Source organism: Vulpes vulpes, chromosome 2 (assembly GCF_048418805.1).
Source record: "Vulpes vulpes isolate BD-2025 chromosome 2, VulVul3, whole genome shotgun sequence".
NCBI lineage: Eukaryota > Metazoa > Chordata > Mammalia > Carnivora > Canidae > Vulpes > Vulpes vulpes.
Genome location: NC_132781.1, coordinates 80856534 through 80873989, shown reverse-complemented (window position 1 = coordinate 80873989; position 17456 = coordinate 80856534). Strand labels below are relative to the sequence as shown.

Genomic DNA, 17456 nt, shown 5'->3' with positions numbered 1-17456 from the left:
TGGCCGACCATGAGGTCTGTGAGGTAGCGCAGTATCGGTACCTCTACTTTATTTTTTTTAATTTTTATTTTTTTTAGTACCTCTACTTTAAAGATTTTATTTTGTATTTACTTGACGGGCACTTGCAGAAAACATGCACCGTTTTCTAAGTGCTTTACAAATACTTAATAGGGCCGCAGTCTGTGTCTTCTAGCGTCCTTATCTTTTCCCTTTCCCTCAAGGAGGCCAGGGGCCACCAGACCCTGTTATTTTTTCCAACTGGGGAGTACGTGTGTGTGTCCCGTGTGGCATTTGCGGCGACTGTAACTCTGTGATGCTTTCTGTCCCCTAGGTTCATATACCGAGTTCTCCAGGGATCCCTGTTCCCATCTCCAGTTCTGAGGGCTCAGCATCTGGACAGACTGACGCCAGAGGAGAGAACTGAAGCTCTCAAGAAGTGGAGCAGGGCCGGAACGACGGGCCAGGTGACCGCTCAGTACGCTGACCACCCGGCTGCCAAGTCAGAGAAGAGAGCCACGCCTGGCCCTTCTGCTGCCTTTGCCAGGATGCCTGCACCTTCCAGAGCTGTCGAGCGGAGAAGCGTATCTGTACATGAAACTGTTTTGGACTCAGACTTCTGTGAAAAGAAAATCTCAGGGATGCCTGGGCCCTCGAAGGGTTAAAACAAAACAAAACCAAAACAGGGTATCTATCCTCCTTGCAGTTGCACATCTCATTTCAGATTTGGAAGAGGCACCTCTGTCAAGCAAGAACGAGGTGGATTTTTCCTGAAAGGACGTGGACATTCTACTGTGCCTGGAAAAGCCAGTGTGATGATGTCACTTTCTGGATGTTTGTACGTACATTTGTAAGAGAGGTTGGAGTTTGAACCTGAACTGAGTCTGGGGAGGTGGACTATTTAATTCCGAATCCAACGCTTTTATGAAACTTTCTGGATTTTGTGAAAGCATTTTAAACTGTCTTATTTTAAATTCTTGGGCCATTCATTTGAGATCTGTTTATTTTATTGGGAGCTCTCAGATTCCAGGGAAATGTTTTCAACGAGCAGACTCCAATCTGAATTTTCTTTAATGAAGAAAAAGTCGTTTTTAGCTCCGTTAGAACTCGGAAGAGATTTCCACGTGAAAAAAAAATGTTACAAATCGTTAATTTCTAGAGAAAAAAATTCCCAAGAGCCTTTTAAGTGACAATGTACCTAAAGAAGGGTAATAACTGTACTATTTAAAATGTAATCAGTGATTATTAATGGATTTTTATTTCCTCCGGGAAGATGCCTTTGGTTATCTGACCACAGGTGTAAGGCATACACCTCTCTGCTCGGTTCGGTGTTTTCTCTTGAGGCGGAGTCTTCCTGGGGAAGGGCAGAGGGATGCCAGGGTTCTGGAGGAATGTGTTCCTCTCTCCACTTTCAGGCAAGAGAAGACCTTTTGTGAGGTCTTCAGGCAGACTGAATCAGCTGGTCTGGAGCCCCTTTGGCCAGTCGCCCTGTTCTGAAGCTGACGACAGCCGGGTCAAAATGAGACAATCAATTTGAAGACAATCTTCAAGAGACTGTTTGAGGGTTCATCGTCTTTACAGTACCCTACAACTTCTCTGGTGCTGTGACCTTTAAAGATCAGCTGTTATGAATTGAGACTAATACAGGTGGTTCTCAGGATTCCATGAGGTTCTTAGAAAAATGTGTTTTTTTAATACATTTTAGGACGGGAATGTCTACAGCAAGCGAACTGCTGTTGCAGATCATGTATGCCCGTTTTCGTTGGAACAGAGACTAGGTTACCAGCTAAGCTCAGATGTTAGGAGGTCATCAATTCTTGTCGAGTTCTTTTAAAGATCAACATGTATTCATCTGAAAATTGTCGGCCACAAGCCACCCAGAATCTCCTTCCCGAAATCTCCTTCTATGTCTGTATCAAGGTCTTATGACTATTAATCTGATATTCTCAGGGCTTCATCATCTCCTGCTGCCTATTTGTCCTGGTCTGACTTTTTTTTGGGTAATTGATATTACTGCAAATAGTCTTATATCATAGAGATGGATTGCTAGAACTTTCAAAATCGCACCTGGCTATTGGAGGTTGCTTTCTGCTTTCTTAATGATTTTTTAAAAAATAAACTGTTTAATAAGAAACACGTATGAAAAACTGTCATCACTCCTATGCCTACCACTGAATCCAACAGTAATCGGTACCAGAATTTAGAAGAATTTAGAATTTAGAATTTTCTTATATGGGAAAATCAGTAATGTCATATCAGCTGTTATCCTCATAGCAGCTGCCATTCATCCCTTGAATATAAATAAAAGATTAGAATCTAAAGATAAAAAGAATTAGCCAAGAGGACTAAGAAAAAAAGTCATCTCTTGGATGTCAAGTATCCGTACATACAAGTTAAAAGAAAGTCTGGAGTGTTCATTTTATAGGTCCACAATCTCTTAGCCACAATTCAAAATCCCAAGAGCTCTGAAGCTGAAAAATTTTTCATAAATTAGGCAAAATTCAATGTCCTAAACAGATAGAAGGCAATTTATTTAAATATAATTATTCAGATACTTTGCTATAAAAATGCATTTTGTTACTGGGTGATAAGTCGTGTTTTTTAATTTCTGAAAAATTCTGGATTCTGAAACATGTCTGGCCCTTGGGCAAAAGAGATTTGGGATCTGTAGTGAGGCTTTAAAGGATCTCATTTACAAATAAATAAGTTTTACGCAGAGTTACCCAAGCCCATCTGATCTGTTGCATTTTGGTATTCAGTGTATTTTACTAAGTTTCGGGGAACCAAGCATTGTATCATTGCTCCTGGTAACCAGGAAAAATTGATTTAATGATATACATTTTGGGGTATAATTTTATACCAAAAGATTCATGAAAGAATTGTATCAGGCTCCCAAGATGTACTCTAGACATGAAAGATCCCTCGCGCTGTTACCAGGATTAAAGTTTTCTTTGGACACTGGAGGGACTTTGAGAGTATTAGCAACCTCTCGTTTTCAAAGAGTCACCCATCACCTAAGACAAAAGAGCACGTTGCTGTGCTGGTGGGACACATGACAGGTGAACTCGGATTGGTCAGCAGCTGGGGGCCAACTGTTCTAGGGGGACGCATGGATTTCTGGGACTTGCGATCCACGTTCCATGTCCATTAAAAAGAAGGATTGTACCATTTTATTTGCATGAAGGGTTATGTAGAATAAGTACAGTCGGTGCACTTGACCGAACAGAAGTTGAGCAAAGCTACAGGTTATTACATTATGTACCTACAGCTAGAACCAAACCGACGTATGCTCTTCAGCTCTCACACAGTTGTGTCCATCATTCCGTTGCTGGATTTCAGTCTCAACAGGTTTATACAAACCACAGAGTAGGAGACGCATAACATGGAAAGTGTCAAGGTAGCTTTTCAAACCTGAAATGTGTGTACATGCAGAGAAGTACAAAAAAAAAAAAAAAGTGTAAAATTGCTGGTGAAGGTCAGCAGGGAGTCCTAACTTGTTCGGAAGGCATTTCGATGTGGCTAAATGGATGCCTGACAGATTATTTCCATGTGAAAATTGGCATTTGGCAGCTTTTCAGTGGGGAGAAATACCTTTAACCACCAGTTACTTCGGGAATTGACGTGCATAGAGTGGCCTAGCGCTTAAAAGCATTTTTAGATTTTTTGTTTTAGTGACCAAGGCCGAAGCAAGTTTTCCTTTGGCAAAGTTTAATGTCAATTCATTGTCACATAAGGCAAAACAAAAGGTTTCCCACAAATATCCGTCTAGTTGTGGAGATGTCGGTCAGCCAACTGATAACACACTGAACACATCCCGGCTACAGGGAAGGTTCTGTGGAGACACTTCTGTAAGGTCACATCCTTGACCTAAGTTCAGAGCGTGCAGCCCTGTAACGCTAAAGGCTAGTGTTGACGTCTAACGACCTTTGTGTCAGCACGTCCTGCCATTTCAGCCACTGAAATGGATGCTACTTTGTCTTTTGCCTCTGACTGTCTTTTCATAGGTTTTCAGAACTATGCAGACTTGAGTAATAGTAAATAATTTAAGCATGTAAAATGTCTTGGCTCTTAATAAATCAAAAGCAAGTCTTCAATATTAATATTGAGATTTGCCAATTCTGCTAATTGTGCTTGAGAAACAAAAGCTGGCAAAGATTCGTCAGCCTGGGTCTCTGTATCCTCCTGGGGACTGGAATAAAGAGGATTTTCTAGAACCTGCTGCCCTAGCACCTGCCTTATTCCAGAGCTGATAATTTTGTGCTATGGTCAAGATGAAGGCTGGCAAAAGAACAAAATCTGCCTTGCTTTGTTGTTTAAAGACTGTCATTAAACTTAAAATAAGAGAAAACTAAAGCTGAAAAGACTAAAATTAGACCAAAACAAACATGAAAATTTGCAGTGCACTGCTGAGCGTCCCTGTCCATGACAAGTGCTTCTGGACGGCTCTCTGCAGGAAGCTCTGCTCAGTCAAAAAGGCCATTTTCTTTGAGTGTAGCTGGCAAAAGTCTCTCGTCATCTTTGGAATTACTTCAGGAGAAAGTTATGGATGTATATTTGTCTTTCAATCCATTCGACGAAGTAGGACACGTTGCTATAAACTCCAGGCCCCAGGACTTTGGAAAAGCAGACGGAGCCCCACGACGTTAAGCCAAATAATGTCCACTGTCCTCCAGGCCGCTCGCAAACCAGTGGCCCACCGCTGTCACCCTGTAATGAACAGCAGTGGACGTTAGTCACCGGTATCTCAGAGCCCTCGTGACCATCCGTGTCATCCCGGGGGTACGGTGAAGCCAAACCCAGCCTAACCAACTTCTTAGAAAGTTTAAAACAAGGTTTTCATTGCCAACCGGACGGAGCATGGGTTTTACTACCTAGATGCAACTTTCGAATGAACAAACCCTGATCTTTAAGGGAATGGGGGTACCTTGGGAAAGGGCTCCATTCTTATTTCCATGAAATCAGACTTTTCAGCCATTTCCTGTGCTTATCAAAATAGGTCATCACTTTTTAAAAATTCTAGTGTATCACAACTAATTCTCTCCTAATGTTGAAAGTACCAAAATGGAACACTCAGATTTTTTTTTCCCCACACAAAAGTAGTAGAAAACTATTCCAAAAATAACTCTCCATTTTCAAGATTCTTGCTTTATGAATGAATGCATTTAGTAAAAGACACCGGCAACTTGCTGTATTTCTTAATAGTTCGCAGGACTTTTTTCAATTAGTATACATGGAGAATGCCACATCTGAATTATTTACAGTTGGGTATAGTATTGGTAGCCTCTATTCCCCCTCATGTGCATAGAGATATTTTCATTCTTGACATTTCGATTTGGGTGTTGCAGTTCTTTTGCCCATGTGTAATGAACAGTGAGACACTATGGCTTTATAAACGTGAATATTGGCTACATCTGGAAAGATCAGAGATGAGGTGTATTGTACGTGGCATCCAAAAAGAGGAATCGATACCCTGGAAGATAAGGAACTACGTATGTGAATTCATGGTGGGGATTTACAAATACTCCTGCCCTGTAAGGATGTCACACTTGAAATTCTACAGATGGTCTCCCACCCCCACCCCCCGTCACACTGGAGAAAAATAGTAATTATGTTTACTGGTGCTCCTCACTTTCCCTTGGATTTGCTCATTGAATCCTGATGAAATCCCTATGAGTTGATGACAATCACTGTAATACCCATTTTGGAGGTAACAAGACCAAAGCACAGGTGTGTAACCTGTTCGTAGGCAGAGCGAGCGTGAGGCCCGGGCAGCCTGGCACCACGACTCCAAGTCCCTAACTACCGTGGGAGTCCTCCTATGGTGTCAGCAAAATGTTAAAGTGAAATGAAGTTTTCTGATTGTGCTGCGTGCTTCCGTGGAAACAGCCCTCTTTATGTGTACCCCTTACGGTGCCAGAAGCCTAAATAATAATGATAGACCTCGCAAGGAGCTGGATAAGTTGTTCTATCTGAAAGCCTGAGTTTTTAAAGCAACATTTTCTAGAAACGTGTTATTGGACATATTGCACAAGTGTTTTAATCTCCCCTTATATAAAAGCAATACTAAAATGCTAACTCATGTAGGGTGAGCTGTTTATTATGCCAGGGAGTGATTCAAATGGGTTGTGTCTATGTTGCCTCGAAAAAAAGAAGCCTCTTCAGAGAGGAGAATGGGAAAGGGGCACATAGTAGCTTGGGAATTCAGTTTCCTTATAGCGTCCATATAATTAAACTACCACTTAAACCGAAAACCAGGATGTGTACAGGTCAGCGTCTCTCCACTTCCAGATCAGGAGTGTAGCCAAATAATTATCTGGTGTCTACTCTTTGCCAGAGTCTGTGCTAGGATCTCTGCAGATGAAGAGGGCACGATTTTTTTTGTCCCTGGGTGGCCAAAAGTCTGCTTGGATAACAAGAGTAACTCTACTTGAAGGCCAGGTCCCAGGGCCATACATGAAGGAGGCTTCAAAGGAATAAGCGCTTACTGACCAGCTGGAGAGGAGCAAAAAGTGCCTTTCCCAAGATGTGGATTTTGAGCTAGGCCTAGGGAGGCAAGGAGACATTTGTCAGGTGGGAAACCAGAAGGGAGGGAGAAGCAATTTAAATGCAAGAGAGAATATAGCAAAAGGCACAATTTGCTCTTTTTTGGTCTGCTTTTCATAATATTGGGCTTTAGGCCAAAGTTTATGTTTGGCTTTGATATTGATCCCCATGATTTCTAGACCTTAATAGAAGCTTCCGATGTGTGCTATGGATGCAAGGAAGAAAGATAATGAGAGGTTCTAGTGAGTAATCTTGCTCCAGACCTGGTAAAAGTAGCTTTTGATGATTTGTTTTCTCCCTGGGGATGTATTGGAGAAAAGCCAGGACACATGTAAGACACCCACGGTGTTGAATTCCCACTACTCCCAAGTTCCTATCAGACAACATGATATGAACATGCCTGTGCTTGGGCTCCAATCTCTTTCAAAGAATCCCTTCCCTTCTTCTCCTTAAACAATTCCCAAGAGATGAAGAGGCACTAGTTTTGGGTCCACCTCCAAACCATCTTGGGGGTTGGGGGGGAAGATGTGCCTACACTAATCACTGCCACCAGGAGAGTGTAGCAGGTGAGCACTTGGATCCTGAAGCCAGGCTTCCTGAGTTCATGTCCTCACTGTACCACCTTCCTGATGGGTAATGTGGGGAAAATTACTTAACCTCTCCACTCCCTTGTTTTTCCTGATTTCTAAAACAGTAAAAACCATGATAGTGCCACAAGAATTGATGATGAGGATTAAATGAGTTATTAGAAAGCATTTGGAAAAGATATTGGAACATGAGAAGCACTAACTGATAGATGCTAATTATGTGATTATTCTTCCCTGAGTGAGTGTGCCAGACATCACACACGGATACGTGAAAGAGAGGGCTTTCACCGACACTGACTCAGGTGGTCCTCAAAACACCCTGAAAATTAGAATCAGCTCCATCTTGTGATTCTAGAGAGGTTAGATAACTTCTCCAGGTCACATTGTCCTTACAGGCAGAGATTGGATCCAACCCAGAACGTTCAGACTGCAAATGCTGTGTCCCAAGCCCCATGCCATGCTGCCTCCCCAAATACTTTTTTTTTTTTTTGGTTTGGCTTGAGAAGTCAAACCTGGGCCTCTCACAGGAAGGTAGGAATTCCTTCACCACAACCCACCTCAGTCGGACAATTTGTGGCCAAGAGGCAGAAGGGACGGTGCCCTCAGTGAAACTCCAAACCATCTGCTTGCCTCCCTCTTGCCCGTGATAACTAAGGAACCACCACTGGGCGATTTCCAGTCCTCTTATTTGCCTGTTCTGAAATAGGCCACCAACAGTGTTCCTTTACTATATTGTGTTAGTGGTAATAATATTGTCGCTCTCTTCTTCACTTCAGCAATGTGTGGGGCAATCCTATCTACCCCACAGCAGTGAAATAGCAAAGGTGTTTCAGAGCCATGGTGTAGAGTAACTGCCTTCTCCATTGTTCTATGCTTCTTTGAAGCAGAAAGACAAATTAAGAATCCCATTAACAACTGCACCAAAAATAGTAAGATACCTAGGAATACACCTAACCAAAGAGGCAAAAGACCTGTACTCTGAAAACTATAACACACTAAGAAAAGAAACTGATGATGACACGAAGAAATGGAAAGATATTCCACACTCATGGATTAGAACGGAAGAAAAAAAAATTGTTAAAATGTCTATACTATCCAAGGCAGTCTACAGATTTAGTGCAATCCCTATCAAGATACTAACAGCAATTTTCAGAGCTAGAACAAACAATCCTAAAATGTATATGAAGCCACAAAAGACGCGAAAACCAAGAGGTATCAGAATTTCAGACTTCAAGTTATATTGCGAAGCTGTAGTAATCAAAACAGCATGATACTGGCACAAAACCAGACACAGATCAATGGAACAGAATAGAAAACCGAGAAATGAACCCATAATTGTACAGTTAATTAATTTTCAACAAAGCAGGGAGGAATATCTAATGGAAAAAGTCCCTTCAACAAATATTGGGAAAACTAGTCAACTAGATGCGAGAGAATGAAACTGGATCACTTTCTTACACCATCCACAAAATAATAAAATTAAAATAGATTAAAGACCTAAGTATAAGACCTGAAACCATAAAAGAAAATCCTAGAAGACAGCACATCGCAGTAATCTCTCTAACACAGGCCATAGCAACATTTTTCTAGATACGTCTCGAAATAAAAGCAAAAACAAAAATAAACTATCGAACTGCATCAAAATCAAAAACTTCTGCACAGTGAAGGAAACAATCAACAAAACTAAAAGCCTATGGGATGGGAGAAGATATTTGCAATAAAGGGTTAATATCCAAAGTATATAAAGAACTTCTACAACCCAACACCCCAAAAACAAATAATCCAACGAAAAATGGGCAGAAGACATGAACAGCTGTTTCTCCAAAGAAGACACCCAGATGGCCATCAGACGCATGAAAAGATGTTCGACATCACTTATCATCAGGAAAATGCAAATCACTATTACACTGAGATACCACCGAGTGGCTAAAATAGAAAACACAAGAAGCAAGTGTTAGTGAGGACGTGAAGAGAAAGGTACCTACCTCTTTCCCTGTTGGTGGGAATGCAAACTGGTGCAACTACAATGGAAACCAGTATAGAGGGTCTTCAGAAAGTTAAAAACAGAGCTACCCTATGATCCAGTAATCACACTACTGTGTATTTACCCAAAGAATACAGAAACACTCATTCAAAGAAACCGGTGCACCCCTGTGTTTACTGCATTATATGCAATGACCAAACTGTGGAAACAGCCCAAGTGTCCACTGACCGATGAAAGGATAAAGAAGTGGTGTATATACACAGTGGAGTATTACTCAGCCATAAAAAGAATGAAATCTTGCCATGTGCAATGCCAAGCTAATAATGCTAAGCAGAGTCAGTCAGAGAAAGACAAATCCCGTATGATTTCACTCATGTGGAACATAGGAAACAAAACAAATGAGCAAAGGAACAAAAAAGAGAGATAAACCGAGAGTCTCTTAAACTATAGAGAACAAGCTGATGGTCACCCGAGGGGAGGTGGGTGTGGGGATGGGGGAAACAGGTGATTCCTGGGGATTCAGGGGGCCCTTGCTCTGGTGTATGGAAGTGTGGGATCGCTACAGTCTGCGCCTGAAACTAGTGTAACATTGTATTTACACCAGAATTAAAATGTAAACATAGAAAAAAATAAGCTTCTTTGAGCACTTGAACTTTTTTGTCCTTCCCTGGGAGCCAGTTCAATATAATAGTCAATGGGTGTTCATTAGGGCAAGAATAAAAATGCCTCCCTGCATTGCTAAGTTAGCGCGCTCAGCAAACCACCGTGACCAGGAGCCCCAAGTGTCCGCAGGCCCGGACCAGCGATAGGTCGGGACAAGCTGGCTCTCGGGTGCAGGCCCGTGGGATCGACTCCCCTCTGGAAGCGGGCGTGTTTGCAGGGGCTTTAATGCCGTCATCCTGATGGCCGATGGCTGAAAACGTCCTTTGGTGTCGCTCTGCGCCTAGGGGGTGAGGGTGGGCAGCCCGGTTACTGCTGGAACCTCGTCCTAGCTGCGGGGTGGGCCAGACAGGGCCCCTCTTCCTGCCACTGTCCCCGGTGCTGCTCCCCACACAGCCGATGGGGAAGCTGAAGGCGACCTGACAGAAGGCCGTGGGGTAGCTACAGGGGGACCACCTGGGTACTGGATCAAGTACCTACTGCGAATAAATATTTGGTAGTAAGCAACCTGCAAAAAATATTCCCAAAGGGCCACACATGAGTAACGATGATCTTATACGGCCCCACTGACCCGCATCTCCTCGGAACCAGGAAACCATTTACCATGCACGAGTCGACAGTGCCAGACTCGTAGCCAGCACATATCATCCGGGTGGTGATGGTCTTCATGTCGAAGTAGGCCTGGCACTGCTCCAGGGAGATGATGCGGACTTCACCCTCTTGCAGCTTAAAAGGCACTGGGTTGGGTTGGGTTTTTAAGGAAAAAGAAACAAAATATATAAGAGGGTACAATGACTCAAGAACGAGGCTAGGCGTGCATGAGACGATGACACCTGTGTACCAGGAGAAGCATATTCTTAAAGTGCCATCCATCTCAAAGACCAGGCACGTTGGGCATCCGCCTTTTCCAGGGGGAGCGTTGGTAGCCGTCATCTGGTCAAACTCCGTTATTGGATCAATGAGAGACTGAGGCACAGACCGGACAGCCAACTTGGCTCTTGCCCCCCGCCCCCCAACTAGGCTTCAACAGAAACCACGGCTGCTACGATGAAAAGAAAGAATCAAGCCGGAGCCCCGCGCCCGATGGAGGGGCCGCCAGCCCCGAGCGAGCCCAGTGCTGCCCCAGGAGGACACATCCCCCGGGACTGAGACGGGAACGGTGGCTCCCCCGCTAGGTTTAGAGCAAAGTCTCCCCAAGTGCTACTGAGGCTGGTGCTGGAGGTAAGCAGCTTTGACCCCCAGGCCGCACAGGGAGGGAGGTGTCCAAGGGGACAAAACCAGCCCTTACTGTCTGTCAGCAGAGGGAACCTGCGAATTCTGTCTTGTTTCTAAGTTCTCACCGAATAACGATGGATTCCTCGGAGCATAGTCTTGTTGTTTAGACAAAATTACACACATCATTGTGCTCTTAGATAGTGATGAGGAAACAGTACACACACACACACACACACACACACACACACACACACGGTGGCCTATGGGAAGAAAGAATCCCGTCCGGAGAATCAATGTGATGAGACAGTTTCAAGGACTTGTTAGTGGTAATAAGGCCCATCGCCTGGGACGCACGGGGGGCTCAGTGGTGAGCATCTGTCTGCCTTCGGCCCAGGGAGTGATCCCCGGGGTCCCGGGATCGAGTCCCACATTGGGCTCCCGGCATGGAGCCTGCTTCTCCTTCTGCCTGTGTCTCTGCCTCTCTCTGTGTGTCTCTCATGAATAAATAAAATCTTTAAAAAAAAAAAAAACACCATCGGTAACATTTATGGGGACTAGTGGTAGGCCTGGACCTGCACTTGGCATATTCTGGGCCTATTTGTCTTAAATCTTTACAAGAATCCTATGAATTAGGCAGCTGCTATTATTTTTTTTCTCCATTTTATAGTAAGCCAGGAAGTCAGGGTCAATAACACTTTTCTAACCGAATTCGGACCCCTGCTCTTCACGCGACACCACATAGTGGTCTGCGTGATGCTACGTGATTGCTCGGAGTCTGATGTGGATGTTGTAGAAATGATGCAGGTGGAGGCTGCGGCTGTATCACGTCACGGTACCAACGAGGGCTTTGGACAGCCCGGGTCCCCGGAACGGCGACGTGACACGGCCAGCACGGCCTTCGAAGGCCTTCCATGGGAGCTTTTCAGAAGTCACTGACTCAACCCTGTCCATTAGCTTTCTCTGTCATCCACCGATCATACAGAAAAGAAACTCGACTCAGCCCAAAACTGATCTAAAATTTAAGGAAAAACAAGACCAAACACCTGTCCTTCCAAGTGGCAGTGGCTAAGGTGGGCGACGGGGATGCCCAGGCAGTCTGCATTCCCGAGGGTCGCAGCGGCCGGCACTTACCGTTGGAGGAGACCCCCCCTCCCTGGTTACAGTCTTACCCTGAACTTTTGGTAGGTGACACAGAGGGGGCCCGAGAGTGGGGCTGGGAGCGCCGGGGCACGCCATTGAGTCGCTCTATGTTGGTGTTTGGTCATCTAGGGGCCAAATGACTTTTAATCAATTTCCAGAGGCAAGTGGCAAACGGGTTTTCCTTCTGGGAGGGCGGTAGGTGGTGGTGGTGCAGGTGTGGAAGAGGCCCCTCGTCGCCTCGAGCTGGGGACGTGGGGCCGGGGCTGTCCCCACCGGAGGGAGGCCCGTCCCTGGTGGAGACGGTCTGCAGCCAGGGAGACCGACAGGCCCTCCCCACCGGGCCTCCGCAGGGGCTCCCTGAAGCAGGAATGGGGGGGTGGGAGGGATTTGGGGGCTGCCACCGGGCCCGGCACCTCCGGTGTGTGTGGCAAGGGCTGTGACATGGCCCCCTGGCACTTGCCCCGGGGGCTGCGCTCCTAGAGGTGGAACGGGAGGGAGAGTGTCACCGGAGCCTCACGGGGGACATGGCGGGGACACAGCCGCAGCTTACTTCTGTGGCCCGTGTGGCCCCAGCCCGTGACATAGCAGTAGGTGTCGGGCTCCGGGGCCCACTGCGCGCCGGGCAGGCAGACGGGCCGCACGTAGCTGGTCTCGCGGACGGCGTGGCTCAGCTCCACGACGCTGATGTCATAATCCACCACGGCCCGGCTGTAGCGAGGGTGCAGGACGATGGTCTTGACGGGCCGCGTCTGCATGAACGCCGACGGGTGGTCCAGGTTGCTGATGCCCAACACCACCGTCCAGGCCGCAGCATCCTCCCGCCTGCAACGAACCGACAGCCGCTGGCCTCGCAGACCCGGGCCTGGGCTCTCAAACTCACCCGCGGTTTGTATTTAGTTGTTTTTTATTTTTTATTTTTAAATTATTATTATTATTATTATTATTATTATTATTATTATTATTATTATTTTTACCCGTGATTTTTAGAAGAGATCTCATCTCTGTGACCACAGGCCGACCGCATTTATCTCAGAGGCATCCCTCTAAGGGCCTGAGCAATTCGTCGGTCGGTTTTCTCGGGGAAAGCAAAGCTCCTGCTTCCAGAATGGGGCTCTCCCGGCCAAGAACACCGGGTTGGTCTGAAAGGCAGGCAGGGAGGTTCCTTGCTTCACCGAGTGGGGAAAATTAAAATAAAATAAAATAAAATAAAATAAAATAAAATAAAATAAAATAAAATAAAATAAATAAAATAAAATAATAAAATAAAACTAATATAAATTAAAATAAAATTAAAATAATAAATAAAATAAAATAAATAAAATAAATTAAAATTAAATTAAAATTAAATAAAAAATAAAATAAAATAAAATAAAATAAACAAGAGGAAGAGGGAGGACATCTGGCACGTGGAGAATCCTGAAGGCTCTGGGAGTGCAGCGTTCCAAGGTGCACAGACTAGAACCTTCCCAGCAAGTGCTCAGAAACAGCAAGGCCTGGGCCTGGGCCTGACCACCGGGCCTTGTCCCCTTTCTAAGTCTCGGGCTTGAAGTTTTCAAAAGGTTCCCCTGAAAACTTGCCATTCTCTGAGGCACTTGCTCCTTCTTGGGGGAATCTCTTAGCCTTGGCTTTTCGTCCTCCTTGCTTTTCATTCTCCCTCTTGTCCCCCCCTTCTCCCCTCCCAGGGCTCTACCGCCAGGCTTCCTACTCTGTACTCACCCCCTTAAAGTTTCCATTGCGGCCAATGGGTTTAAATGCCACCAAGTCCTGGGAACCCCCAAACGTGTAGCTCCGGCCCCACCCCGCCCCCCCGAGCCGCGAACTTGGATACCCAGTTATCCCTTCAACACACTCGCTAGTATGTTTGATAATGGCTAAGATGTTTTTTAGTGCTTCCCACGTACTTGACTATGTTCTAAGCATTCGGAACTCATTTTACAGCTATTCAGTGTTTATAACCACGTGAGAGAGTTGAATCCTTTCTCTTATCCCGACATCATCTTCATCAGCAGGTCTTCACCCCTCCGCTTTCAAATACGCCCTGAATCCTGTTTCTCCCTCCCCCCCAATCCATTTCAGTGTAAAGCACTGTCACGCACCTGGACGACTGCGACGGCCCCCCCACCCCGTCGGTGGCCCCTCTTCTACCCTTAGCACCCCCAGCCCATTTTCCTCACAGCAGCAGAGTGATCTTTTTAAACACAAAATTACACTGAGTCCGTCTCCTGCTCATGATCCCCCAGGGGTTTTGAACCGTACCTGAGACATAGAGTGGACTCCGCACGGCCTCTGAGCTGACCTGCTCCATGCCAACCCCAAGGTCTTGCTATTTTTGCATATGCCAAGGACAGCCCCAACCCAGAGGCTCCTCCCTTTCGGTTCTCTCAGCTCCCATGTGGTTCTCGCCTTAACGCCTTCTCTCCTCTGAGGTCTCAGCTCGCATACCACCGGCTCACAGCTGTCCTCCTCGGCCACCTGGCCAAGGCTCCATTCTGTCCCCATCACTCTCTACTGTTGACCCTGCTTTAATTTTCATCTCATTGGTATCAGTGATGTTGGCACATCTGTCTATTCTCTGCCTGGCACCCAGGATGTAAGTTCTGTGAGACCAGGGACCTAGTGGTCTTGTTCGCTGCTGTAATCACAGGGCCCAGGAACTAGTGTGCAGTGGGTTCTCAACACGTATTTGTTTAGTGAGGGCTCAATGCATGTTGTTTCAAAACATTTACTAATGGCCAAATCCAGCCACCTAGGCTGGGCCTGTTCTTCATCAGTCCCTCCACGCCCTTTTCTGTTCCCAGTCCCATTCCACTCTGGAGGACCGGAGTGGGCCAGGAGCAGAGGAGTGGACATGTAGACGACTACAGTGCTGGTGGAGCTTTCCTAGCGGACAACCCCTTATACTGTGGTAGCGTGAGCCAGGCCACACGGTCCCCACGTGGGAGCTTGCCCAACTAAAATAGGTTTTGATTGGACCTACTAAACAGTTGTCTTTCAATCCAGGCTGAATCGTGTGGGGAGCTTTTATTTTTTATTTTATTTTACTCTTTATTTTTTTTGTGGGGAGCTTTTAAATACGGATATTCAGGACATCCCCCACACCAATTCAAAGCTTGGGAATCAATATTTTTAAGAGCTCCCTACAGAGTCTCAGACAAAAACCCACCCACATTCCTTCTTTCCTTGGCATGCTTTTCTTCGTTGTGTTCTCATGCGTGGCAAAGATTTAAAATATCAGAAAGGGAGACAGAACATGAGAGACTCCTACCTCTGGGAAACGAACTAAGGATGGTGGAAGGGGAGGAGGGCGGGGGGTGGGGGTGACTGGATGACGGGCACTGAGGGGGGCACTTTATGGGATGAGCACTGGGTGTTATTTTATATGTTGGCAAATTGAACACCAATAAAAAATAGATTTATAAAAAAAAAAAGGCTGAGATTTCAGGAGGGTTAGGAAAGAAGTGGCCAAGGTCAGTGCTCAACCTGTTTATAGCATTGCTGGGTTCTTGGAGTACATTACTCAAAGACTCCTCTACACAGTCCATTCTGTCCTTTTGTTGTTGTAAAAAAATATAATTTTAGGACTACACAAATAGGAATTGATGTCATTCTTTGAATGTAGATATAGATATTAGCTATAGACATGTAGATAGGTATAGATGGATAGCAGCTCCTCCATGCCAAGCATTGTGCAGGGATTACAACAAGTGAGAAAGACATGATTCCCATCCACACAAACTCTAGAATTGAGTGAAGATGAATTAAAGAAACAATCATAGTAAAATGCAGGAAGTGCTATCTCATGAGCCTTAAAAGATGATACTACAGAAGAATTCTTTTTCATTAAATGAAGCCATGATTCAAAGAACATATCTTCCTTTTTTCTTCCTTTCTTTTTTCTCTTCTTTCTTTTTCTTTCTTTCTTCTCTCTCCTCCCTTTCTCTCTCCCTCTTTTCCTTCCTCCTCTTTCTCTCCTCTCCTCCCCCCTTCCCTTCGCTCCCTCCCTTCCTTTTCTTCTCTTCCTTCCCTCCTTCCCTTGTTCCTTTCATTTTTTTCACCTACAGAAGTAAATGCATGACCATTTGAGAAACCCAGTATTCACTTGAGATTCTATTATTTAAGGCATCTGAAATCAAGCAAATCATTTCAAATATCTGCCTATTTAATAGCTTCTTGACCTTGATTCCGAGCTACTAAATTTTGCTTCTAACAAATATTCATCCATTTGCTTAAATCACAAGCAGTGTTTCAAACAGTTGAATACTGTAAATTATTTGTACCAAGATGAAATACATTTCAGACTTAATTACTATATTGTACTTAATCTAATTCTAACAGTGAAAAATAAAACTGCTGGGCAGCCCCAGTGGTGCAGCGGTTTAGTACCGCCTGTGGCCTGCGGTGTGATCCTGGAGACCCAGAATCGAGTCCCAAGTCAGGCTCCCTGCATGGATCCTGCTTCTCCCTCTGCCTGTATCTCTGCCTCTCTCTCTCTCTCTCTCTCTGAATAAATTTAAAAAATCTAAGAAAAATAAAACTGCTAAATGTTTTTAACTTGTATCTAGTAGTTTATTGCTATGCAAACCACCGTCCTTATGGCATTAACAGACACCAGAGACAAAGAATCCAAAAGAGTACACAGGAAATTCACATAATTTTTGTGATCAGTGAGGATATAGTTCTTTTTCTTTTTTGTTATGAGTATGATGGAAAAAAATAAAGTCTTTTTTTTAATGCTCCCCCCCCCAAGTCTGGTAAAAAAAAACAAAAACAAAAAAAAAAAAAAAAAACAGGAAAAACCACAACCTGTTGTGTGAAATGGGCATGTGAAATGTGGGAAACTGCAAATACATGGTCTATGGGCATATGAAACACATACTGCAAAGAATGAGTGAGGAATAATGGCAGAGATAGCCCCGTCTTGGGAGAAGCAAAAAGAGGAAAGGAAATTTAGGGCTACATGAATACCCCACGAGTCTAGTTTCAGTTCCTCTTACCCTGAGGAGAAACACATAGGAACAAGCTATGTTCACATGAGCTTTTGTGAAGAGTTTTGAGCAACAAAGAAAAAAAGCCAAGGATGGCAGCTGGAAAACTTCAATAAAGGGGGGCTTTTTCAGACTGAGCTGTCAGACCTCAAATCAGCAGCACAAAGAACTAGCACATCCTTAAAGAAGTTTCTGCAGAGGCCTCTCATGCTCTGGGATGGGGGCAGAGAGGAGGCCCGGTGAAAATCCACCAATCACAATGAAAATGGCTGAGGAAGACATTAAGAAGCTCTTTTCTCCTTTCACTCTTTAAAAAATATTTTACTTAAATTCAATTGGCCAGCT

General features: G+C 44.8%; 2 protein-coding genes across 27 annotated transcripts in view; one reads left to right on the top strand and one right to left on the bottom strand.

The window, feature by feature from the left end:
- Nucleotides 1-2719, top strand: part of ATP10D (ATPase phospholipid transporting 10D (putative)) — a 100265-nt gene extending 97546 nt beyond the window's left edge. For 4 of the 7 annotated variants that reach the window (XM_072749054.1, XM_072749055.1, XM_026016497.2 and 1 more), the window contains one exon: nucleotides 332-2719. In XM_072749054.1, coding sequence (XP_072605155.1) covers nucleotides 332-662 — 331 coding nt within the window. In that variant the 3' untranslated portion in view covers nucleotides 663-2719. The remainder of the gene's footprint in view (nucleotides 1-331) is intronic. The other 3 variants (XR_011999904.1, XR_011999903.1, XR_011999901.1) reach the window with 1 other exon arrangement.
- A 969-nt stretch (nucleotides 2720-3688) lies between these two features.
- CORIN (corin, serine peptidase) overlaps nucleotides 3689-17456 on the bottom strand; it is a 227330-nt gene continuing 213562 nt past the window's right edge. For all 20 annotated transcript variants that reach the window (XM_072749068.1, XM_072749058.1, XM_072749067.1 and 17 more), the window contains 3 exons: nucleotides 12677-12948; nucleotides 10375-10508; nucleotides 3689-4704 (listed from right to left, as the gene is read on the bottom strand). In XM_072749068.1, the coding sequence (XP_072605169.1) occupies nucleotides 4522-4704; nucleotides 10375-10508; nucleotides 12677-12948 (589 nt within the window). In that variant the 3' untranslated portion in view covers nucleotides 3689-4521. The remainder of the gene's footprint in view (nucleotides 4705-10374; nucleotides 10509-12676; nucleotides 12949-17456) is intronic.